The sequence below is a fragment of the Acyrthosiphon pisum genome, chromosome A1 (genome assembly GCF_005508785.2).
Source record: "Acyrthosiphon pisum isolate AL4f chromosome A1, pea_aphid_22Mar2018_4r6ur, whole genome shotgun sequence".
NCBI lineage: Eukaryota > Metazoa > Arthropoda > Insecta > Hemiptera > Aphididae > Acyrthosiphon > Acyrthosiphon pisum.
The window spans coordinates 4358186-4385094 of record NC_042494.1 but is presented as its reverse complement, the minus strand read 5'-3'; the positions used below and the strand labels follow the sequence as shown (position 1 = coordinate 4385094).

General features: G+C 34.0%; 2 protein-coding genes across 2 annotated transcripts in view; both read left to right on the top strand.

Annotated features, from left to right (window-relative positions):
* LOC100570755 (AF4/FMR2 family member 4) overlaps nt 1–21048 on the top strand; it is a 64137-nt gene extending 43089 nt beyond the window's left edge. The window contains exons 2-3 of the mRNA XM_003244920.4: nt 15587–16543; nt 19051–21048. Of these exons, the coding sequence (XP_003244968.1) occupies nt 16038–16543; nt 19051–19993 (1449 nt within the window). The 5' untranslated portion in view covers nt 15587–16037 and the 3' untranslated portion in view covers nt 19994–21048. The remainder of the gene's footprint in view (nt 1–15586; nt 16544–19050) is intronic.
* An 837-nt stretch (nt 21049–21885) lies between these two features.
* LOC100166244 overlaps nt 21886–26909 on the top strand; it is a 120180-nt gene continuing 115156 nt past the window's right edge. The window contains exon 1 of the mRNA XM_029486520.1: nt 21886–21965. The gene's annotated coding sequence lies outside the window, so the exon portion shown is untranslated. The remainder of the gene's footprint in view (nt 21966–26909) is intronic.

Below are 26909 nucleotides of genomic sequence, written 5' to 3'. Positions count from 1 at the left end.
CATAAGCGCAGTTTATTTTTATAGTCATTTTAAGCTCAAATTTGGACGAAATTACATATAAAAAACTGGGAATAACTATTTTAGTTGTTTGTTGTGATTGTATAATATTATTCATGGGTACTTGAAACTTCTAAAGTATACTATTATATATCTATGATAGTACCAACGTACGGTTTGTTGTTGATGTATGACGCGTTACCTAATGGATATTGTGATATGAATAATTTGGAATTTATTATAGATATGTACCTATTATAGGTCAATTTTTATTTTAATACCATAGATAAGTATACCTATAATAGGTATGTCTAATACCTAGACTGACAAACCGTCTCCACTCAGAATCGTTTTTCTTATGCAGTGATATTTTATCATTGAATTCAAATTTAATACTATCCATTATACAGTGACCCACTTGTAACCTACTGTACAGCAGAACAACATCCACTTACCCATCTTTTTAAAATTTTTTTTCAGTTTTTATAGTTGATACTTGTGATTTAATTGTCAAATATTATACAACTTACAAATACATAATGCATTTTCTTTTTATTAAAATAAGTTTTATTATTTATTAGTTTTTGATTTTTAATAATGACATTTTATATACCTCTAACAGCTGTGAATGTTCCAACATTACTAAAGTAACTATTATGCTTGCAGAGGTTATTGGCAATTAACATATAATATTTTTATTTTTGCAATAAATATTTGATTAAACCAAGTTGGTCATAATTTAATTTTCTATATAGAATTTGTCTTGTTAGTCTTACTGAATTTTTTTCCCTGATTTTATTCGAATTAACTTAATAACGTATAAATATGAATTTGGCTAAATTTCGGAAAATATGTTAAGATTGCATTTCAATTGAAAACCACGATGTATAAATACGCACATGTCATTGAATATAATAATATATAATGCGTATATAATGCGTTTATACGTATTATGTAGGTATAAATTGTCATACGACACGCAATAATATTATCTAGTCTATGCTATGGTTGTTAATACTTGGCATTATAAAATATATAATAATAAAACCTATAGTAAAACCTCGATAATATTGAAAAACAAGCATTGTGCTAAGGTGTATGATTATATAATATCGTAACGAACGTATGACTACAGTCTATAATATAGACATATAATATGTTTTTTGTAGGTGACTTTCAATGAAAAGATATAAATTGAGAAAAATAGAAACAAAATAATAATAATAATAGTATGTATCGAACTGTCTTTTAATTGCCCAGGATTTTTAGTCAAGTATCCCGAAGAACGGATAGTAGGTATAAGGCACTTACGCGTGTGTATCGTCATTATTCATTATTATTATTATTATTATTATTATTATTATATTATTGTCAGTTTTGTCGAAAACAAAACTAATAATTCGATTGGGAAAGAACGGAGAGTAAAAAAAAAACAACGCCCGACGCATAAACAGCAGGTTCGAACCACTATCGACTATATCGAGTAGTTTCGTCGGAAGTGACACTGACACACAGTTGTACAATGGAGTAAAAATAATAATAATATACATCGTAAAATATTAATGGTATTAATAATATTCGTGCCTGATGCGGCCGGTCGGCGAGAGGTCGTGGCGGCGAAGTGCGAACTTGCCCTTGACGATAACCCGCGGCATCGAAGCTGGCAAAAGTAAAGGAGGAAGGATCGTGCTTAAGAGGCTATATATATTATTTATGTATAGTTAGGTCGGTCGTCGCCGTTTCTAAACTCGATGGAGCGTCATTTATGAAGACGGTCGGCCGTCACGCTCTGGTTAGTCGACGAGCACTCGTGCGCCCTTTTCCATCCTTTTCTAAATCGGTCCTCTTGTTTGAAATGTCTGCAAACCGTTGCCGACCGCGAACTCGCTGTCATCGCTTGTAAATCAACGTAGCCGTATATCACGGACAGTTGTAGGTCTGAAAATCAAAATATTTACGTCGGGGGTTGACTCAAATCGTATTTTGTTTTAGCTACATAATATTATGCGTATATAACGTATGCCATTGACCAAGAGCTGCCCGAATAAAACAAAGTAATACAACAATTTTTGGTTCGATATATTCCATCAATTTTAAATTGACAATATTTTATAGTTAAAGCTTTTCATCCGCCGCTTCCACTGTTTATTTTTGAACCGGGGACAGGATTTATCGTTTTTTAATCGCGGTTATTTCTCGCAGTATACCTATACCATTGCGTCCCAGATCGATAAGAGCGGTTCGGGACAAAACTTTACCATAAATAATTTACGTAGTCGAATTGCGTCCGAATTATTTCCGTTTTGAAAGTTTTATAAGGTATTTCACGGGTTGAGCAGTAACAAATAATTAATAACTAACAAGTTTAAATAAAGTTAATTTAATTTTACGAACTCAACAAATTATTATTATTAATTTTTTTTAAATATTTAAGATGAAAAGAAAATGGAACTCAAAACTAATTTAAAATTGTGAACTAAATACTGTCAGTTAATATAATTATTACAATTACTTGTACAGTTGTACCTAATATATTAATAATATTTATAAATTATAATTTAGTTATAATTAGGGAGAAATTGTTGGCTAGTAATAGCAATGACTTGAAAATTTTTTCATCAATGAATTTATTATTTTTAGTCATTCCTATTATTTTGAATATTCATTAACTTGGGTATATATTAGTATATTCATTACTATTATTTTGTTTTGTCTATAATCAGCTGCATTCAAAGGCCGATTAGCTATCACTACGATATAATATTATTATGGTAACACTTGCCACGACCTTAAATCATATTATATTAGATCATCTATTATACCTACAGCTGATAAAGTTAACAATTTTGTAATTTTCGTCTGATTCATTACTGAAATTTACGTTTTTTATCTGCCGTATCCGTGATATTGAACTTTCACAAATCATTTTTTAAGGGGGCTAAAAAAAATAACAACCATAATGACAAAATTGAGACTCATCAATTGGTTTTATGCATATTGTACATGCATACCGGCAATTTAGATAAAATCACTATAAATATATTAATAATTATTATATTCCCCTATTGCGGATCTAGGATCACAGCGAAAACAGAAAACAAGATTATAGGCGGCGTATACCTTAAACCGACGGTAAAAGATTGCGCACTCGGGTAAAACATGATATAATATAATATCATTATACTCGTTCCTATATAATATCCACTGCGCAAAATATATAATATAATATTAACGCAATAATGTGTAGTGCCTCGCAGCGCGGATCCAGACCCCGACGGGGTTAGGATCCCGAAACGCATCTCAACTGACGCAGTTCGTATTATTATTATATTATTATCATCCTTTTCACGTTCAAACACAATGCGATCACCGCGGTGTCGTGTCCTGCAGATGCTATTATATCATATTTATCGCGTAACGCGCGACGTGTAATCGTCGCTGTAGGTTTCGCGTATAAATGCGTATAATACTTATTTTCTCACCTGTTCAACCGATAATCTTGAAGACCACGACGGTAAGCGTAGGTATTAGGTTTTTCCTGCGAGTTTCCTCACACATTCGACCACCGCCCGGACAGGGGTGCACATTTTTCCACCGCCGTTCGCGAGTATTGCTGAATCCGCGGTGGTATTTTCGGGCGTTTTCGATTCAATCGTTATAAGTCTCACACATGATTTGGGACTGATTGACGAGACGACAGACGATGTTGCCAGACATCGATATTACTTCTTCGTGAAAATTGTTTATATGAGATCGCGTAGTATTACAATAATATTATGTAATACTATGTTATATTATTATGTCTATACATATGCTACTATATACGTATGTCCTATAAGTTATAGGTACAACCAAAAACATGCGGCTACAAACTGCAAATATTAGGATTATTCACGAGTTTAATAAACATTTATCATTTTTTAGAAAAAAATATAATGAAAAATACTTGCGGTGTAACAGTGATATTTTTTCATCAAAGTTAGAAAATTTGAAGACTTATGCAAATTTTGATTAGTTACATATTATTATAACAGAAAGCAAATTTTAATCAGATTATGACAAATTGTAACAGAATGATTTTTTTTGACTTGGTTGATCCTATACAATGGTTTTAAACTGCGTTCGTTTCATTAATTTAATGTTATAAAAAAGAATTTACTATAATTTTAGTTTTTAACGCATTGTTATTTGACACTTGCTGTTTACAAGCTATTATAGTATGTTTGGTTTAAAAAAAAATTGAACTGTTTTTCATACATTTTTTTTTGTATTTTAATATCTACAAACGAATTGACCGTTTTTCAGTATTGCTTCAGAGCCCAAAACAAAATTGTGCTTATACAATTTTCAACAATAGTTTAACTCACAATAAAGGTCTTCAAAGAACAACCCGCGTTGCGTACCTAACTTTTTATGAATACTTTCTTTGTATTAATAATTGATTTTCCGCTAGATTTCAAAATAATACAGTTTATAGATACATTCTAAAATCAACAAACTAATATTGTAGTATAAGCAAATAATGAATCACCATATTATAAGTGTAACTGTAAATTATGAAAATAAAAATAATAACCAAAATATTTTTTTTATTATTTGTGTATATAGGTTTGCAAAACAATCATAAGTTGGCACTAAAGCAACTTTTCGTAATTATATAGGTAGGTACTGTATTTATATAACTATATAAGAATAGAAAATAGAAATTAATAATATAATAAGAAAAGTCCTATACTAGTACACATATAATTTAATTCTCGTGCGCAAATATAATTTAATTTAAATTCACGCGAAGGTTATTTATGAAATGATTTCTGTCGGACGATATATATATTATATATGTATATAATTAATAATTGGTACTGACAAATATGTATATATATATTGTGATAAAATAGAATGATAATGATTCGTGTGTGTAATTGCTTAAAAATATCTTTAAATGAGATAAAAAGTTGAACCGTTTGTTCAACTGTTCAAGGCAGTTGAAGGCGAGTAAACCCGAAAAAGAATTCGTGGACAAAAAATTTAATAATGGGAACAATGAATAATCATAGCGAATAAGTTTGTACCTACGTAAGATATCTACGTAAGAATCCCAGATTCTCATGTAAGAAATAAATTTCACATATTTGCTGTCAGTAAAGTCGTAAATAATATAATTATGTGAGTGAGCGTGTGTGTTGTGATGCGGTTCTTTGACTTTGGTGTTTCAAACTGATTTTGCTTTAAAAAATTGTGTACAATATACACTTTTAAAAATTAGTGGATTAGAGGTAGACACATAGAATCTATAGGTAGATGTAAGTTTAATACTTGCAGAACATTAAACAGCGGACGCGTTTTATAGTTCGCGAAAGTGTACAACGATAACTAGGTAGGTATCAGGTACTCATACCATAGCTATTCCAAAATAATTAGTTAGTTTTGCGGACACAACAAAATATATAATATATATAATAATAAATTGTATACATACGTATATAATATATAGTATAGTATGTAGTTATTATAGGTAGGTACATATTATAGTAGTTATAAGACCGTTCGATAAAATTAAGCACGTCGAACGCGTTTCACGGCCGCATAATATATTATACATTAATTCAGCAGGAGTGATCTATGCAATTTATATAGTGTGTACCTCTATATAATATATACATATATTGTAATCGTGCGATGCGCGCGCATCAGTGGTGGTGCGGGGTGAACTTTATTAAAACGTCGTCTTTTGTAATTTCGTATGCAAATGTCGACGATCCGTTTTACACGTGTTTTGAATACGGTAAAACAAGCGCAAGACACGAACGCGGTCTGCAACTAAGCGTAAAGTATTGCGTAAGGTTACTGTTTATTATATAAATATATTATATTATGTGCAGCACAGTGCACGATGATCGGATGATGTGCGTTTAATTCTGTGTGAAATATTACAAATTATTATCGTCGACCGCGGTCGGTCGAGACTTGGTGATTATTAAGTCGGCCTTATATAGGCTACAACAGGTCATGTGCTCATGTTCTATCGCCGCATACTAGCAATATTATAGTCGTAAGTGGTCGTATTCTAAACTGAAATGTCCCGAAAAATAATTAGCCGACTAAAATGATAATTGGCGTCATCTCTCCCCGCGGATACGCACGTTTTTCGCGGTAAAATGTTGTGCTACAAGAATTCTGAAGACAGTGAGGAGGAGATGTACACTCACATCTCATCTGCAATGAATAATTATGCGTACTTTTACGGGTTGTTATAGGTACCTACCAAGGTGGTAAATTGTGGCGATTTGTGTGTTCGGGTATATTCAATATTGCCGTTTTCGTTACACATTACTGCTCGTGTCCCGTCGGTTTTTCTGTTTTCGATCGGCCGAAGAGTACTTGCGGAATGACCGGGGTTACATACACGATACACTTATAATACGTACCTATATTTGAAGGTCGTCAACTCGGGATAATACCAACACATTATAACGAACAAATAAACAGCAACACGCGAAATATCGCATGATTGCGTATATTCACCACACACACATGCACAAGTTTAATGTATTTATGTAATGTACGCGAATGTATAAATAGTGTTCGGCTAGCAATTTAACCGTAATCGGATCTCTCAAATTAGCATCTGTTTTTTCACTCGTCCCAGCTGCCTATCAACTCCCGCCAGCTGCCGCGTCCCACGTATATCGCCCTGAAATAAAGAAATATACATATTATATAAAATATGTATCTATAATAATACAATACAATATACTGGCCATCGTTTTGACTATAACTGTTGTTATTATTATTACTAATTATTTCCGTTGTTTGAAGCGATGGACATTCCGAGTATAAAGGCCCTCCGCTGCAAATATATAATATTATTTGTATAGTTATCTGGATTTTGCATCTATTTATTTGGACCGTGACCATCGTAATGTTATCGCATCGCGTTATAGGTATTATATTGTTTCTCATTTGACGATCGCCACTGTAATTTTATACCAATTGCCATTACCTTATATTCAGATTTGAATCGAATTGTTTTGTTCTCCGACCAGCATGTCTCGCGTGTGATGTTCCTCCGACGTTGACCTATCATTCGCACGTTGTTAACATTTAGGTCCAAACGAATGTATATATTTATTGCGTTAGTATATCCAGAATATGTTACGGTCTAAGTACCGATATTTTATGATATAATTTTTATAAGAAAACTTGTTCTTACTTTGACCACTAAAATCTAGCACTGCAGCGCACAAGTTTTTCGATTTTTACTTTGCGCATAAGTTATAACATAGATACGACGACGTATGTGTATTTTCATCTTGGAATTTTAACGGAACGTAAACCTAGACGATATATTATCACTTTACATAAATACAAATTGATTTATTTAGATGTTTAAAATGTATGGTTTTGCATCAACTTATGCTATGTGTATATCAAAACGTATTTCGTGACATAGTGAGTACAACATTTAATTACGCCATATTATAAGGTTTTTATCCAGATTGAGGTAAATAAAACTTGGTAGGTACTTATCTAAACGAGTTATCTGAGGATATCTTTTAAATGATTATTATTTCATATTTGTTAACACATTTTATAATTATTTTTATTTCAATGGTCATTCTTAGTTGATACATATTTAGTTTATTTTTAGGGCATACCTATAATAATTCTCTGATATAATTATAATTATATAATATCGGTGGCCAAACATTGTGTACTATAATATATGTATAATAATTTATATTGTCCGCCATAGTGCTATGTCATTGTATATACCACGTATACCGTATATATGGATCGAAATCGAGGGCGCGGATCATCGTGATAAAATGCCGTTAGCGAATATATACGGTATACTTTTAAGGGGACGATGACGAGGGTTGTTCGTCTTGGGGCTCTGTCTGAAAAATTTGTATTATTATGTCAGAAGCGAAAAATAAAGAAGGAAATAAATATAATACGCCATAACGGACGAAACAACATTATACCTACGACCTACCTATATAATCTATCAAATATATGTGTCAACATGGTCGGCGTGCATACACGCACACATCATCGAGTGAATTTTTATATAGGGTAGACGGACATACGCGGTGTGTTTGAAATACGCGTGTGTGCCTGATAAACAACAACAAAACATTATTATATATTATTATTACTGTTATATTATATACGTATATGTCGATATAGAAGAAACCGAATTCCTGCGAAATGTGTACGCCATACGACCACCAACGAGTAGGTAGGTTATATGTATCTGGGTATTGTATGATTTACAATATGACGTATAAAATATTACGTTATTGTGTGTTATTGTACACGTAATATCTATGTGGGGGGTGGCGAGCCGGCGGATATGCCGTGAACTCCTGAGAGAATCGTCGTCGTCATCAAACGAGAAAAACAAAGTCTATAGCACACTGCGCACAATAGTGGCAACTTTTGCCGCGGATTTACGGATGATTTAAAAAATATATATTGCCAATTACCAATGTTGTTAAATCTGCAGATGAATTCAAAACCCGCGCCAATATAAACCTACCAAAATAATTCGTATTAACGGTTCGGTTCGGCGTTTCAGGATCGAACATTCTTTTTAAATGTATATAATAATATTTTCGTTACATTTTCAAACTGCAGAAACTAATTTTTAATAACGCGTTGAAATCTTAATGCCGCACGCCAGCTGATGATCCGCTGTGCAGTCTGGATACTGCCCGTGTTCTAACTTACGCTTATCGCTTGATATATTATCCCGTTCATCCCTGCAATTATTTTAATAGTTAAAACAATTCTTAATTATACCTACATTTAAGTCAACAATTATTTTCCTGTACCTTCGCGCGACGAAATTGAATTGATAATAATATATAATATAGTTTAGGTTTGTGAAAGAATTTTTTTTTTGACGATTTTACCATAGCGTACAACCCTATTGAGGCGAGTATCATCAGCACAATTTGTCTCGAGACATTTTGATGTCTTAAGTTTTTCGTTTTTTATATAAAAAAACAAATAGAAATTGACCCGAGAAGCGGAAAAACTCCGAAAAAGGGAACTCTACTGCACGCATTATTTGTAGAGGTTTATATAAGTTTATTGTAATAATTCCACCATTGAAGCCGGTAGTTTTTCACGCCAACCGTTCATTAGAGGAATGACGAATTTTGGGTGGCTTATGTATCATTAGATATATACGTATTGGAACATTTTTATAATAATAATTATGAATTATGAATAATAACGTTCACTTTATTGTACAACGCAATAGCGCAATAGCGTTTCTATTTATTTTTGTGTATCTACTCGTATAGTGTATAGAATACAATCGTACTAAATACTATAATATACGTTAGATATATTACCTATTTGACATTTTGGTGTAAACACATTATGGAATAGTCATTAGAATTCACTCGATTTGCCGTCCGTTAGAATAGTTCTTTTTTTCCGAGATCTAATAACGTAGGTACTCGTGATAAACAATCGAAAAATGTTTTTTCGTCGTCCGTCTGCACGAGTGCTAGCTTATATAGTTATCTACTCATATAGTCATATATAATATAATACTATATATATGAACACACGAACAAATATACCTATAGAGCCAGCTGTCGATAGTGTTGAGTTTGTGTATCATAGTAAAACGGTCGAAACGATAACCTTAAAAAAATAAAAACGATCCCAAAAGACCTAACCTTGAGAAAAGTGTGAAATTTTGTGCCCAAAACTTTTCAGCGCGACACACAATGTCGCAGCTGCAGTGTTTATGTATAAAATATTGTTATTGACAAGCGAAAGGTGGTGCCTCTGTGCATGTTTAATGATAATAATGATAATAATATTAATAATAATAATAATAATAATAATAATAATAATAATAATAAATAATAATATTATAATAATATCGTGCCCGCGGCGAAAGACCTTCGCACCTACTGTTTCGTGTCCATCGTTGCGTGTGCGTTTACATATTACGTATAGATATATTATAATATATATGCGTCTCTCTAAAAATTGTTTTAATGATATTATTAGTGTGACGGGTGAAGAGGAGAGTCGTTGAGCCAAATACGTCGCGCGCGCAATAGTTATAAATCTATAATCGATCGGTGCCTACCTATAATATACCTACACCTCGTCTACAAGATATATTTTACCGATAGGTATCTGTCTATCTAGGTTTGTAGCTTATATCCCATGGGCCTGTATATAATACCCCCGGTATCGCTCTATAGGAGTTATGTGGGCGGTTTTTCTTCTTTTGTTTATTTAAACTTTGTCGTACAACTGTTTTTGACATTTAAACTGTTGGGTTTAAATTTCCAAGATTAAAATATTAATTTGGAAAATATGAACTATACGTGAAACAGAAATTAAATGATAAAGCATCTATGATAGCGTGTACAATTTATTATTTTTTTGTTATGTGGAAAATATAATATTTTGAAAATTTTTAGAAGATTTGAAAGGAACAATAAGGCGGGTCGCGCTGTGGTAATAATTTAGGGCAGTATAGAAGATGCGTGTGCGTCAGTGGGTGGTTACACAGATTATGGGGCGATTTTTTAATTTATCACGAGGCCACCGCGTAATTCTCAGAAATTTAAAGATAATATAATTGTAGCTTTCTATTTATACGACTTTTAAACTATATCGCCACACAATTTTTTTATTATTTAATATTCGGAAGTGGAATATTTTTCTGAGAATTTCGATGTATAAACTTGACATAACCTTCGATCTATTAACAGTCGATGATTTACGAGCATTTAAAGTCTATATAATATTATGATCGGGGAATAGGATGACTGCTGTAGCTGAGTGGGACACCACGCAAATTTTTGACGCACCACTCCGTTCGTCATAGTTAGATGTAGGTAAATACTTTCCCTAAGTAATCATTAAATGTTTGCGAACAAACGGAAATCGAATTTACTTTCAGATCTAAAAAAAAAAAAATAAACACCCTGTACTCGTATTATGGACCCGGGTGTATCCGTATCGAATAACGATGATGGGTCCTTTCTCGGTCGGCCGGGAAAGACGGACCCGCGGGGACGGATCTAGAGAGTGAAATTCAAAAGGACGTTGTGGACTTGCGTAATGTTATTATGGAATTGGCAGCGACGGACACGGGAATTTCATGGCCACTTCGCAGTACATATTATTATCGTAGTTTATTATCACTATCGCGCATTATTTTACGGCCCCCATGATATAATATTATATTGTGTGCACTTGGGCGGCGGTTGTGTGCGGTACGGACCCCAGAGCGTAGAAGTCGCGCAGTCCGTTGACATAACACCCGGACGCGAGTGACGCGTATGAGCAATGGGTATTTCTTTCTTTCTTTCTTTCTGATTCGTATTCGTCCACACGACGACGACGACCGACGACGAGTGTGCACTATTATTATTTATTATTTATTATTTATTAATTATTATTACTTCAACGCCGGGCCGAGACGCGCGTGACCGCCGACGGATCGCGTGTTTTGATTATTATTGGGAGGATATCAGCAAAACATAATATTATGTTGTCGCTGTCAAACACGTATAGGTAGCTAAACCGCATAGCGAAATCGCTCTTTTGCATTTCTCATATTTTTGTATCCAAACTGACGAATTCATATTACCGTGACCTATTATACAAATTACTTAGGAAGTGTTAATCTATTATACTCTAAACCGAGGCTTTTTTCGATGGTTAAACTATTAAAGAAACTATAACAATAACTGACTTATTGTTAGATTCAATCGATATTATTCAACAATTTATTAATTTAAATATCGTAAAACGTTGACCTCCAAACTCAGATAATATTATAACCTTTAAGTTTGATAATAGAGAATGAATAATATATCACTCCTAACCGTCATCTTTTACTAGAAGCATTGATATTACGACAGTCTCGAATTAATGAAGATGACGCAAAGGAGGCGCACCGGTGAATTTGAACAAGTTTAAGTTATATGGACTTCCTTCCGACAACGACGATGGCATCATAATAAATTAATAATTATTATTATGTAGGTCATATCCCGGACTGTAAAAAGAGTAAAAATCAAAACCAATCCATTGCGCAACGGCTTGTTGCGCGTGTTATCGATACGGTCCGTCTTATTAGTTTTATACGGATCTCCTATTTTTTTTTTTTATATATACATGTGCCTATAATATATGTAATAAGTTATACCTACATATTATTGTTATCGTTATGAATGTATAACTATGGAGGCGATTGCGATTGACGCGCGAGCGATTATTCCGGTCAAATGTTATCCGGTCGTCGTCGTCGTCGTTATCGGAGACGATTTTTTCCAAGTCCTGTCCGCGATAAGTCCTCGGACCGATTGTTGTTCCTTAGAGGCTAGATCAAATAAAACATAAATAATTACCGGCCGTACCGTATAGAGGTGTTCTCGCTTTATTTTTTTTCCGTCACGTTACCCCAATCGTTTGTCGGCCGCGATAATATTGTAATAAAAATAATTTTGCGTGTACGAACGTTTTCTTCTCGCACCTACGTTTGCGGTGCACTTGCAGTTATTGTTTTTGTACCGTTCACGTACATGTGCGTATTACGCCGATAATATTGTAATAGCCTTAATAGAACGAGACCAGTTTTTAACGCGCAACGGAAGATTATAAATGGAAAAATATTATATTGCGCACTTATAATTATACTTATAGTTTAATGGGAGTGCGAAAACCGTGTTGTGCGTCCGCGTGTGCGCGGTAGCGTTCAGTGAGATTTTCTCTCCGCTGTCCGGATTAAACGTGATTTATAGTGCTGCAAGAGGTGAGATTTAATCTTAAGTATACAGTATAATATACTATTCTATAATATTATAGAATAGATGAAAAAGAAACGTAGGTATACAGACTTGGGACCCCGGTCCGGCGGCTAGTTTGGTCGTGAATATTGTGTAGTAATCGAAATAATTGAAAACAGTTTTTTTTTTTAAATTTCATCCGTAAATCGCCTTTAATATTGTATTCGAATATATTAGACGACCAACCGGCTCATGGCCGATATATTATATCAGAAAATCGATCTCATCGGTAAATGTCTGCAGTGTATTAGGTACTGCAGTCATTTATAGGTTATAACTTATAACAATACAACTTAAAGGCTTCTGCACAAATAGGGGTCGGGGCTTAAATGGACCTGTATACCAGAAACTGAAAAATCCCCCTAAATCAAGTCTTTATAAACTATAAGTATATTCTAAGAATATATTGATAATTTTTGAAATTAAAGTCATAAAAAATTATTTATCATTTTGTGATTGTGATTATTTGATATACACACAGACCATAACAATTTTTGTTGTTTCCATTTAAAATGCGCTAACAGTATTATAATATGACTCAACCATGTAATATTTTACCATATAGATTTAGGGATGTAAATAATAATATACATTAGATAATAAATATTAAATATCTGAAATTTAAATGTAAATAATAATTTTTGCTGTGTAGGTCATTACTACAGTTGGGTGTTGCTTATTTTAAACATTTTTGGCTATTATTGCCCATATTCAAAGGTATTAATGTATTTTATTATGGGTGTCTATATGTGCATGTCACTTCGTTTGGAAATAGACATCGCCCAAATTTAAACACGTAAATTCTAAATTTTCTTCGTCAAGAAGCTGGAGCACGTGTGGTGTTGGATTTTTTAAGGGCTTTTATATAGATATCTGCGGTAAAGAGGACCGTTATAAAAAAAATATCCTTTAGAAAGCAGCCGGTCAGTGACTTCAGGGGTTGTCGAAATTATTCTTAGGTAAAATGACGTTCGTATCGGGGTCTGTAAATTCCGTTTCAAACTCCGACCTCGCGAAATTACATAATAATACGCCCGTCATGCGTGTAGCAGCCGTATTAAAGGTGTAGTATTATAATATTATATGGGTAGGTGACTCCTACGACAGATGTGTATATAGTATATACCTACCTATAGTGTGTAAGTATGTGCGTGCACAACCGAGTAACCTTTTTCGTCGTCGACGTATTATACAGCAACTACATCTGCTATCTCCTCGTTATAATCGTGTTTTAAGGGCGTGTTGAACAATAATATGTGTACGATATACGAGTCTGTATCATACCCATACTTGTATTTATTTATTTATATATATATATATATATAAGTAGGTACGCGTTCGCGAGATAAGAAGACGTGTCCTTGAAAGCATTATAATGTGTAGTATTATATTGTATATAATATAATAATATGTATGTTGCACCCGGTGGCTGTGCTCGCTTGACCTTCCGGTCTTCTCCGTCGTAGGTGATTTTTTTTATTATTTTTTTCCTTAATTTCCCTTCGGAAATGATGTACGAGAAATCGTGTCAACAACACCGCACGCCGGCGGGTGTTCAATGATAATAATATTATAACAATAATCGTTTTGACCGAAAATTTACGTTTCGGATGACGCTTCGAGTTCTCTGCAAACAGTGCGTTAAATGTATACTATTACATCACGCTACATTTCATATTGTGTATAATAAATGACGGAGAAAACGAGTAATACAATTAATTAATAGATGATTTTTCTGACGCTTTAGTTATTGTTCCTCATTATATTATGCATTCGCCTTATAAATGAGTAACATTCGTTCGGTCCATTGGATAATTGTTTTGGAATCACTTGCCCGTTTGTAGTTCAATAATAATTATTGTACTATTATTATACGTCTAAAGATTTAAAAAATAATAATTATTCGCTTCAGTTATGATAGTAGATCATTTATAAATTCAAACGATAAAAAAATCGTACATTATTAACAATGCCAATAGTAATGGACATTATAATATAATATTATCTGTGTGAACTGTAAACCAAAAGATTTAATGCGTTTCATCTGCAACACAATAAAAACCAAATTCGGTGACAATGACATCAATAATATTTATCGTACCTAATGAAACCGCAAACACACTGTACAGCGGATCAATATTTTTTTTTTGTACTTTTGGTGCAAAGTTCGAATCAAACGCGAATCCATCGAAGCTGTTTTTGGTGTTTGAGTAAATTTATAAGACAACATTATCATTATCCACTACATCTGAAGAAGTTTTTAATTTAATCTGATTTTTTGTAGTCATTGTGTTCTTTTTTGTTCATTTTTAAAACATTTTTTTAGGTTCTACTCTCTATCTGCAGCTGGTTTAATCAATATAAAGATGGGTTTTGAAATATCGATTTACCGAAGTAATTTACGCACGGAGTGGCGTATAACAAGGGGGTGGGGTCTAAATACCATTGTGGTTTGAGGATATTATATACTATATAGTGCACTTACTTTTTTTTCAGTTTTATACCGACGACGCCACGGGAACTAATTTCGCATTAATTCCGCGACGCCGCTATCGTTATTACTATAAATATACAATATAAATATACATTTACGCATTTTCGCATATTATACACAACAATATTGTGATGGGTAGACCGTAGACGTGCTCATATTACCGTCTTACCTCCATTACAATCGCCTATTATAATCGTACTTGTGTCAAAAATGGAAAATACAAATATTTTTAATACTATTTTTTTATCCGCAGGCGTCCGTGGTTATATGGAGGAATTTCAGAGACGACGTCCGGTCGGTTAGGTTAGGAGGCATGACCGGATCGTTGCGTCTGAGCGCCCTGCTGTTGCTGTTGCTGTCCCGCTGGGCGTCCGCGGACCTCGAGAAGGGCGAGGACGAGTACGTCCGCAGCTGGGTCATCATCGAGGAACAGCTGGTGCCACCGTCTAGGGACGAGCCGCTGGCCACCGGCGGCGTGGGCACCGCTGGCGGTGGCGTCGGTGGCGGCGTGGCCGGTCGGCGGATCACGCCCAAGTCGGTGTTCGTCGCCCCATCGTTCAACAAGTGTTCAGACGGTTACCGGCCCGACAGCATGGGCCGGTGCGTCAAGGTGGTCAAGATCAACCAGGCGGCCCAGTGGGACTTTCTGATCAAGCAGCTGAATTCCATGTACGGCGCTGGTGGGGGTGGCGGGGGGATTCCCCATGTTGCCGGGTGCCTCGGCGTACCAGCCGGCCACCACGACGACCACCGACCCGCCGTCACAGAAGACCGATAGCCCCGGACCGTTCCAACTGAACATACCGTTGGGCGGCGGCATGGTCGGTGACGTGGACTCCTCGTACAACCAGACGATGGACTCCTTGGACGAACTCACTACCGGCACTACCACCACGGCCGGAACCACCACGACAACCAATCCAACTACAACTACAACTACTACCGCCGCTGCCACCTCCACAACCGTTGCGGACGACGAAGACGACGACACCGCAACCACCGACCATCCCATCACGACCACAGTCGACGGCGACCTGGACGACCGCACTGCCGTGACCGTTACCGCGACCGCTGTCACGACGGATCCGGCGAATACCGCGAGACCCCGACCGTACCGTAACCGCTACCAGACGACGCACGCTGAGGACGTCTCCACTGTCACTCCGCCTTCTTATGACTTGACTACCACCGTGACGTACGCGAAAACAAAGTAAGTCAAACTGCAATTTATTATTGTAATATTATATTCCGATGCTTCTGCAGTTTAAATCTGTAAATCTATCTTGCGCCATGTTCCCGTAGCATTGGCTGCCACTTTTTAGTAGTTGTTACATATTAGGTAATTCAATGTCTGTGATGTAACGAAAGAAAAGCTATTTACGTGTCCTAAGGCAAGGGTCGGAAATAGAAGTCCAGCGGAGGGGAAACAAAATGGCAACCAAGAATAGGTATTTTAATTAAATGCTGACTTTTATTTTTCATTATTTTCTTTGTCTCTGTGTAAACTCAAAATTACATGCCCAAAAAAGTTTTCAGGACCTCGAAAACTTTTTACCAAATCATCTGGAAAATAGTATTTCATCTTTATGCGATAGGAATTAATATCATACTAATAAAATATGAGTGATAAAAGAAAAAAATGTAATTAGTCAGGTACTAATAATCGAATTAAATACATTTATAATAATTATACATATCTATTACTAGTGGTTTAAACATAAATATTAAAATTTAAAATAAAGAAAAACCCGCATAGCTAGGGGGATTATGATGGCCCTGGGAGAGATAAGCCAACCTAAGCCAACCTTATACCTCCCCCCCCCCCTGTCGCTCTATTTATGCCCATGAAGCATTTGATTCTTGCTGATTTTTTAACAATAATAAAATTCAGCATAAATTCACTAAAGAGTATGTACAATTATGAATATGGACACGACTACCTATTATATTTATAACAATAAATTATGACCGTAGTGTATAAATCAAAAATCACCCAAGTCAAGTTAGTATAGGTCACGATTATAGATAGAATCTATAATCGTGGTGTAGGTACAACAACATGCTATTATAGACGTGACTAAAATCGATTACATCGCTGTCATATTAATATTTTTCCTCGTATTTTTCAATTAGTTTTGTATAGTTTTTGAGTTTTTGAACGTGTGTTTTTTACTATTCTGGAGCCATTCTTTTATGTATGATAAAAACGACTAATTAATTAAAAAATGTAGGTAGCCCAACTAATTGTATTGGTATGTTCGGATCGCGCGTCCGCTTGATGTTTTTTATTGCGATATGTACGTTCTGCACGCAAATACTCAAAATCGCTAGCAAATCTCTAAACTATTTTTTTCTGTGAAAGTGAATATGCCTATCTAATGTTATTTTCAGCTATTCAATGAAATCATGCCCCGACGGCCATATAAATACATAGTGAAAAAAAATTTAAATGATTCGCGTTCCCGCGCTTATATAAAACGTTTTATATTCCCACGTTGTTGGAATTAGAAAACGAAACTTATAAATTCTTCTTTATTATTCAATTAAACCTAAATGTCGAAAACAATTTAATGAACTCAACGCAAGTAGAAAAATTTTAATTTTAATTTCTCTCTTTTAGTATTAATACAGTTGAAACTGTCGCATTAACGCGCGAGCAGCTTAACGTTTAAATATACGACTGTTCCGTGTTTAGCATAATATTTACATATCGATATGGTAAAAAACTTACAACATTGTGTCATATATCGTGACAGTGTATATGCGTATTTGCAATTTTAAAATCTTCAATTTAAAACTAGTTTTTGTACATATAAATTATATAGGGTGCACCATGGTGTTTTCCATGTTGTGTTAGGTATACTAGAAAATTATAAAAACATGATAGCCTACTCCATGCGCGTAGAAAAGTTAAGCCCGAAGAGGCGAAGACCAAGGATTAGGTAGGTATACGTAAATTAGGTGTCTATATAGTGTCAACGCAAAGTTAGACTATTAAACTAGCTAGGATGTTATGAACTTAAATAATTTATTTATTACGTTTAGTGTACATTGTACAAATGTACAATACATATTATGTTATCTCTGTATAGTAGGTTAACCACGTTAAGTGAATGAAAATTATGTTACTTGGAGATGTGTCAATGGTCTAACAATAGTTTAAAAGAAAAAAAAATGATGGTCATAAGAAGATACGATACGTATACCTATCACTGTAGTGTTTCCGTCAACCTAGGTGTGATCAAGCGTTAGAGTATAATACCTTACATTTTATGGTATCGGAGGGTTTAAAAAATTGTATTAATATAGTTTATATAGGTATTAGGTATAGTTGTATATCATAGTGTTTCTGAACAAACTTTGACTTCAATCATCACAGCGATGACTCATACAACAAATACTATCACGTTGACAGACATAGTATAGGTGATATCTTCAACCGTCAACACTTTCAATGGTTGTCTTGTTCTGTTGTGTTACATTTTATGATGCGGATAATGTTGTCTACCAATGTTGTGTTAACCATATAATTAAAAGGGGAAGGGATATACTACATGATATAACTTAACCATTAAAATCTATGTTGCCCTTGCGTTTCATAAGATTAGACACCACCGAAATTGTCCACATTTTAGTCTTCCTACAGCGTACAATTAGTATCACAGCTGTCATACACGCTCACGTATTTAATTCCATTAACTATGTTTGTGCTCACAGGTACGTGGACAGTAGTAAAACGACGATTGCAGGGACGGAAGATTCGCCGCAGACCTTCAAGACGACTGCCAGCGCGTTACCCTCGTCTTCGTTTTCGTCACCTGTAGTTACCACTACCGCGGTTGACGTGACGGAGACGGACAATCCGGTGACGGCTACTACTCCGCCGGAAACCGAAGAAGAGGACGTAGTGACCGTACTAGCCGTGGCTGCCGCCGCCGCAGTCAACGGTGACGGCGGTATTGGTAGACCGGTTAGTACCACACGGCTGCCGTACACAACGGGTGGAAGGACCCAGTCGCCGGTCATGGACACGGTCACGCCCGAATACTACGACGATCAACCGGAAGAGCCAACGTCGTCACCGGAACCAGATTGTTCGACTCCGAACGCGTATCGGTATTACCCGTTGTGCGCGAGTATCCGGCAGCAGCAACAGTTCGAGCAGCTCCAACAACAGCAGCAACTGCTCCATCAACACCAACAGCAGCAACAGTTGTACCAGCAACAGCAGCAACAGTTCTATCACCAACAGCAGCAGCAGAACAACCACATGGCCACCGCGCTGGTCAAGCGTCCGGCCGCCGGTGGTGGAGGCGTGCAAGTCCGGTTCCCAGGAGACGAAGACCCGGCTTCGGCCACGGTGCAGGCGGACAGCGTGAACCTGATCAGGTTCCCCGGACCAGCCCCGTACAGAACCACCAACAAGATGTACGAGAGCAGCAGGCATCCCACGTGGTGGCCGACGGGTTGGCCGGATCAACAACAGCAGCAGCAGCAGTTCGACGACTCAGTGCAGCAGCAGCACCGGCTACAGCACCACCTGCCCCAACAGAAACAGGACGTCCGGCTCTGGGAATTCGGGTCCAGACTTCCGAAAACCACGTCGACCACGACGGTGGCCCCTCCGCCCCCTACCCAGTGGTACCAGAGGTTCTTTTGATCGAGTGATACTTACGCCGCCGCGCCTTTCCCATCATCATAATACATATTATTTTAATTATCTTACGCTAAATATTATAATATAATTATACACACCCCCACGCCGTTCTATTAATATAATATTTTTATCCTTTTTTGAAAATAAGTTTTTACTCAGTATTTCGGCACTAGTTTATTCATTAGTTATTACTTATTTTTATTATTATTATTATTATTGTATTTTTGTTGCCATATTAACGTCCGTAGAATAATATCATATTATTATATTCGTGTTTTGTATTTTATTTCAGTCACATGCGTTTTGTTTATGTTTCAGCTTCAACTGCGTAAATAATTTATAGTTGTAGTAGTAGCTAGTGTAGCGTATAAACTCTTTATGTATATATATATGTATACACGATATACGTATATAATATATAAAATCAATATTACGAGTAACAGAAGAAAAAAATTGCCACACATTAATATTAATAATATATCCCGCTGCTATAAACTTTAACGTTTTGTCGTAAGACCAATAACATATTTTTAACCGTACTATGATTATTGTTTACTTATTGTTTGTTTGTTTTTTTTTTTTTATATATATATTTATATTATATAATATTATTATATTATCATGATATAAATGATTTGATGTAAATAATCTTTAAGCGTGTTCCTATTATAAGATCACGGCCTCTAGTTGTGCGAATAGCTGCTGCCGCTCGATGTATTAGTATATTATGTAAATAATCAGTATCACAAAAATGTACAGTACGCAAATGCAATGCAGTGTAATATAATACTTATATACAATTTATATTATTATTACCATAAATATTATAATTTAATAATATTGTTATAATATCGACGTACGAACTATCGCACGCAACGGGCATAGTACAATCATTAACGCCAGTCATAATAGTTCCGCCTACGCATTGTGCATTTTATATTATATTATACGCGTCATTCAGATCGAACGAACTATATTATTATAATAATTATTATTGCTGTATCAAATTTATACACGACGAAACACAAAATTTGTTCTAACGTTAAATAAAAAAAAAATCAAGTGACCTGCACTTCCGCCGCCCGCCCGTAAGCTCTGTATGTTATTATTACCTATACATAATGTTATAATATTATTACCTATATTAATATTATTGTATACCTATACCTGGAATATTATTTTTTTAATTGATTTTTTCGTTTTTACACACATTTATACGACTTTTTTTTATTTATTTATATAAACACTTCAAAATTAATAAAACTAATGTTTGAATATAGTTTTGGAAAAAAACATGAGCATATATTGGAATTATATATTTTTATAACTGTTTAATAATAATAATAATAATATTATAATATGATATCGAGAAAAATAATATTATAATGTATTGTCTCGTTATTGTGTATATTTTTACGTTTGGATTTATAGAGGAATAATAACAATAAAATGTTTGTGTTTATATATTATTATGAATCGTTTTGTTTTGTTTTTATAATTCCGTCCCACTCGTCAAAATTGAAAATAATATACAGTACGACCTAACCTTACATACTTCCGCTTTCTTTGCGAACAATATCATCTAACCTATTGGTGCAGTCGAAAGAACGAAGATCTAACCTCTCGCAAGGGGTAACGCATAGGCAACGATAAATACTCTACGACGAGTTTAGAATATTATTGTTCCGAGCAATGCAAACATTTGGACAAGTGAAAAAAAACCCATTACCAAAATATAATATTGACGAAACGATTTTCTCCTGGGCCCGAGGGGACCGCGACCTGTCCGAGTTTCGGAAGACACGTCAAATAACATAATAATACGTGTACATATGTTATTATCAAATATTTGTTCGCGGATAACGGCAGTCGTGCAGACAATTCATGTACGCCAGTGTGAGTGGAACCGACCCAGACTGAACACTATGACGTCGGCGTAAGGTGTACGAAGCCGGCGAATCAGATTCCGAACCAGGTAATATTGTTGCAATGCTATGTATTCGACCGACCAAGCACGCGTGCTTGAAGAAATGCGATTTATTATTGAATTTACAAAATACAAATTAATAATAATATTTGTAGGCGTATTCTAAGGCACTTCGATATAAGGCGCGATACAATATAAAAAACATATGCCCACCCGCGCTCCTTCGAAATTTGATTTAATCTCCGCTAGTGCCAGTGTATGTGATTCAAACAGTCAAATGTCACATATTTTTTACATTCATTGTCTATATTTCATCACCACATCGGTGATGGAAATTGGTAGTTGGACCAAATAATTTTATAAGACCAAATAGTACTATGCGATTTACATGAGATTATTGCAAATAACCCACCCTCTGAAGCTGTAGTATATAAGGAGGGCGGTACATTTTAACTATAGGCTAAAGCTAAAAACTTGTTAAGTTAGTATAAAAAATGTAAAGCTAATTTAAAGTTAAAAATTACTTTGCTTGTTTAAAAGTTAAATTAAAAAAAATTATTTATTTAAAAATCAGTTAATTTTTATTTTTAAGCTGAGTATATTTTAAAATCTATACCCATTATCCAAACATAATAAAACTTGACAAAAGTAAATACATTTAAACAAAAATATTGTATAGTATAAATAATAAGAGTAATCGACAGAAAAAATAAACAGAAATTAAGGCTATCCGATGACAGAAGTATAGAACCTTATACTAACAGACATTATTAATTAATTAGGTTCATTTTATTAGATTTATTTTTTAAGAGGTCATGGCACAAAGGTCTTTTTAAAAATCACACTGGATTTATTTTGCAGTGTAATTGTTGAGAGTTTTGAAATGTATGTGTTTAGGACTTCAGTAAGATTGTCATCTCGGAAGTTTGTATCAAGTTGTATTTACATACGTTATTTTGATTACTATTGAAATACAGAAACAGTGCATTTAGCCCTTCGACAGCATGAGTGTATAGATATAACTATAGGATTTAATAGTTAAGTACAGGGGCTAGAGTCCTAGAGCACCAAAGTTCAATTTAACCCATGAGCCATGGAGCCCTCCTAGGCCCCCCAGTTACGCCGATGTTTGACAGTCTACAATTTAGTATTTACAACAAATACCCACATCAAATAATGTTTTATGGTGTGCATAAAGGCACGTCCCGTTATAGTGTGTGAATAAATAAAAAGTTATAAATAATATTTGCGAATAATTTTTTTTGGCTTATAAACAGAATTAGTTTGATCAAACAAAATAATATATTTTTAATTTATAGGGTTTATTATAATTATAAGAAAAAAAATTAACTTGACATAATTATCTAACTAAAGTATCTGAATAACAACATATCGTGAAAAAATATAACTCGTTAAGTTCGAAGTTACTTTACAATAAAATAAGTAACTATCGTTATTTAACTTTATTAAAAGTAACTTTACTTTACATTTTTAACTAGTTCATGCCAACCATTGATTCTGCAGTCTACTGTACCTGAATGTAATGCAGACCGACAAGTTTTGTTTCACTTCTGTGATCACTGGTTGGAAGGGGTCTAATAATATAATTTATATAATATTAAGTGTTAAGAGGACGCTACATATCCATTAATAATAATTGTTGTCATAGACCATAGTGCGTAACATAACAAATGTACGCTCAGGAGAACGCGTTTAGATCCGTTAGTTTAAAAATTAGAGTGAATCGACCTATTATGAAACTTGATGGTAAGTACATTATCTGTGTTTGTATGTGGGTTTTTTACGATAGTTCAATTTTTTAGTAAGTTATGCGTATATAATATAGCGGAAATTAAAAATGCTCGTTTAAAAACTGAACTATCGTAGAAAAACTCACATAAAAACACAGATAATGTTCTTACCACCGAGTTTCATAATAGGTCGATTCACTCTAATTTTTAAACTAACCGAGTTAAACGTGATCTGCTGAACGTAAATTTGCCGTGTTATGTACTTGTAAGTTGTAAGACCGAGACAACAATCATCCGTGTACCATTTTAACCATTACCAGGACGCGTTCCGACCGTGTCTCGTCTGCGCGGTCTAGAGCGGTTCTAAATGAAACGCGAGCACTACGACTTTGGACGGTGGTCAAACAATAATGATATATTTTGTAATAATAGCAATTAAACAAAGGGCCCGAGTGTAAAATTGTATTTTTACGGTCGCGAACAGCAGTCGAATCGTTCGACGACGATAAACAACCTCTCGACGCTCGCTCGTTATTATACTATTTAAGTATGCGACGACTAACAATAAGCCGTCGTAAATTTCCGGATGGGTGCGAATAAAGACTTTGGCAAATACGAGATCGCTAAAGTCATTTTTTCCCCTCTCAAATAGATTTACGTGATATATATTATGTTGTCTCGTGTTCTCTTTCGCAAATTCAATTTTATTAACGCGCACTTATTGTATGTTTATTATTATTATTTTTAAGTTATTCCGTTGTGTCTGCTGTATTATATCGAATAAACGAAAGTTATACTCTTCAAAATAACAGAACTTGAATTGCGTTTCTTATTATTTTTACAAGATATATTCTTTAATTTTTAATTGGTCGCAATTCGCAATGATCGTGTAAATAATATTTTTTTTTTATTTCAGTACGTAATCCAACATTAAAATTATGTATAAATATATAACACTACTGCTTGCATGATTCATTACTTGGGAGTTATACTTTATGTGTCTTGTATCTAGGTGTGCTTGTTTTTATAATATTTAACTTCAGCTGGACTCTAAAAATGAATGGTTTATTTCCTAAATTCATGTAAAAATTGAAAGCTATAGATTATAGATGTAAAATACAACTTGTCATGCAATGCATAAATAAAAACTGTAGTTAAATGTAACCATCATAAATTATAAAGTCAACTTAAAAACTAACGTTTAAGAATTTGAATAAGATAGAGCTAAAAATAAATATATCCAGTTAGAACGTTTATTTCGTCCTATCATTCCTAATATTCAGTTTTGTAAAAGGTACTTTATAAATGTATTCAAATGCATATTATACATTATTTTGAAAAGTATATAAACATCTTATTTGAATCATTAGTAAAAAAGTATTTGAGGACAAATACAGATACTTTAAACTAATTTTTTTACCACTTTACATTATTTGTATACATCATTATCTTAAACTTTTCATTTGGTGTAACTATAAATTGCTCTTCTTTTTTTATTTGTCAAGGTATTTTAATTTTTGGTTGGGTATAAGTCATAAAAATAAAAGTCTGAGGCACTCGGGGACGACTGCCGCGGCAATTTCGTAGCTATGTATCATATTGTAATTATAATTTATAACTATTTATTTTTGTATGGTATTAATTCAAGTTATACTTTTTGAACGCGACGACTGAACAGAAAATGACAAAATGAATTTTTTTTTGATAATGGTAGATTGTAGATAAATGGTAGATAAACGCCGTACGTATTTTATTTGAGACTTTTTTTGCTTAGAAAACTGGTTAGACTGTAAATAACAAAAATAATAATAACATATACGGTCACGCTTTTTCGTTACGAAAATATTTTTTTCAGTCACCACGCCAGGCCCGCGATAAAAACTGTGCAATAGCTTAAAAACATATATTATTATATACGACAGTAGTATATTATATTATATTCTCAGTTTGTAATTTTTATTTTACGCAATTGAATTGAAAATAAAAAATATTCACACTAAAGTATTTGAAAATTAGTTCTTTATTTTAAATACAGATACTATGAGAACGTAATTAAAATACTTGTCCAAGTACTTTTTCCAAAAGTATTTAAAATACGTATTTGAGTACTTGTGTACTTAAAATAGTATTTAAATACTTTAACACTAAAGTACTTTTATTACATGACTGCCAATACTCATACAAATTATATATTTCACTGCAGGTTAGATGAAGTAGAACCCTTTCATTCCATATTCTTTTTGAACAGTTCCATTTAACAATACATATTTTTTTAACATTAGAAATGTTTTGTGCTTTTTGTCTTGCTCAATCCGATCAATAAATTTAGCCAACCAAATACCGAACAAAATATTTCCGCTCAAATTATATACGTATACATAATATAGATCAATTTAATAAAAATATTCTCAACCATTTAAGTTATTATAACTTTTTCATTCCATGTCATTGAAATTATATGCGAGTGCAATGAAAATACGTTTAATTTTCTCAATATTATTATTATAAGTCATAAAAGTTGAAATGTGATTTTATTACAATACATATACAGCTAAATCGCCTATAAAACGCCTAAAACCTTTATAATATAATAATATTAATTGTATACGTCATTCGAAAATCGGAATACTATGAATTAAAAATGTATACTGTTTATTTTGTCTATACTAGTTATTTATTCTTTACACCCATTAAATATAATTAAGTAGATAAATAACTTTCAGTAATAGTTCATTTTAAAAAGATTATAAGACGAATAGTGTTATAGACGAATAGTGTTAAAATTAAATGTAAATAGCCCATGCAATTAAACTGCTTAGTGCAGGTCTATAGTTTATAACGAAGCAATTTTACTTGAGAGAAAATATTATAGTATAATGTATTCAAATTCAGTAGGATCTCAAGACTATTTTCTAGGGATGGTTGGGGGGAGGGGGGCTCTAAGTCGATATAATTCAAATCTAAAATTAGATCAATAGGTATGTATATATTATAATTAATGATATACAGAATCGAATAATAATATGACAATACGTTTATCGATCTATTTAGCATAAATGAGATACATTTACGAGTTTACCTCTCACCGTGTCCTGTAGATAGTTGAACAATATGTTCAAGTATTTAACTATTGTAACGTAACGTGTTTCAACGTGTTATACACCACGGAGAGTTGTGAACGCACTCAAATTCGAAACCTATGGAACTCACTGTAGAGGCGTTGGAATGGTGCAGGTAAGTG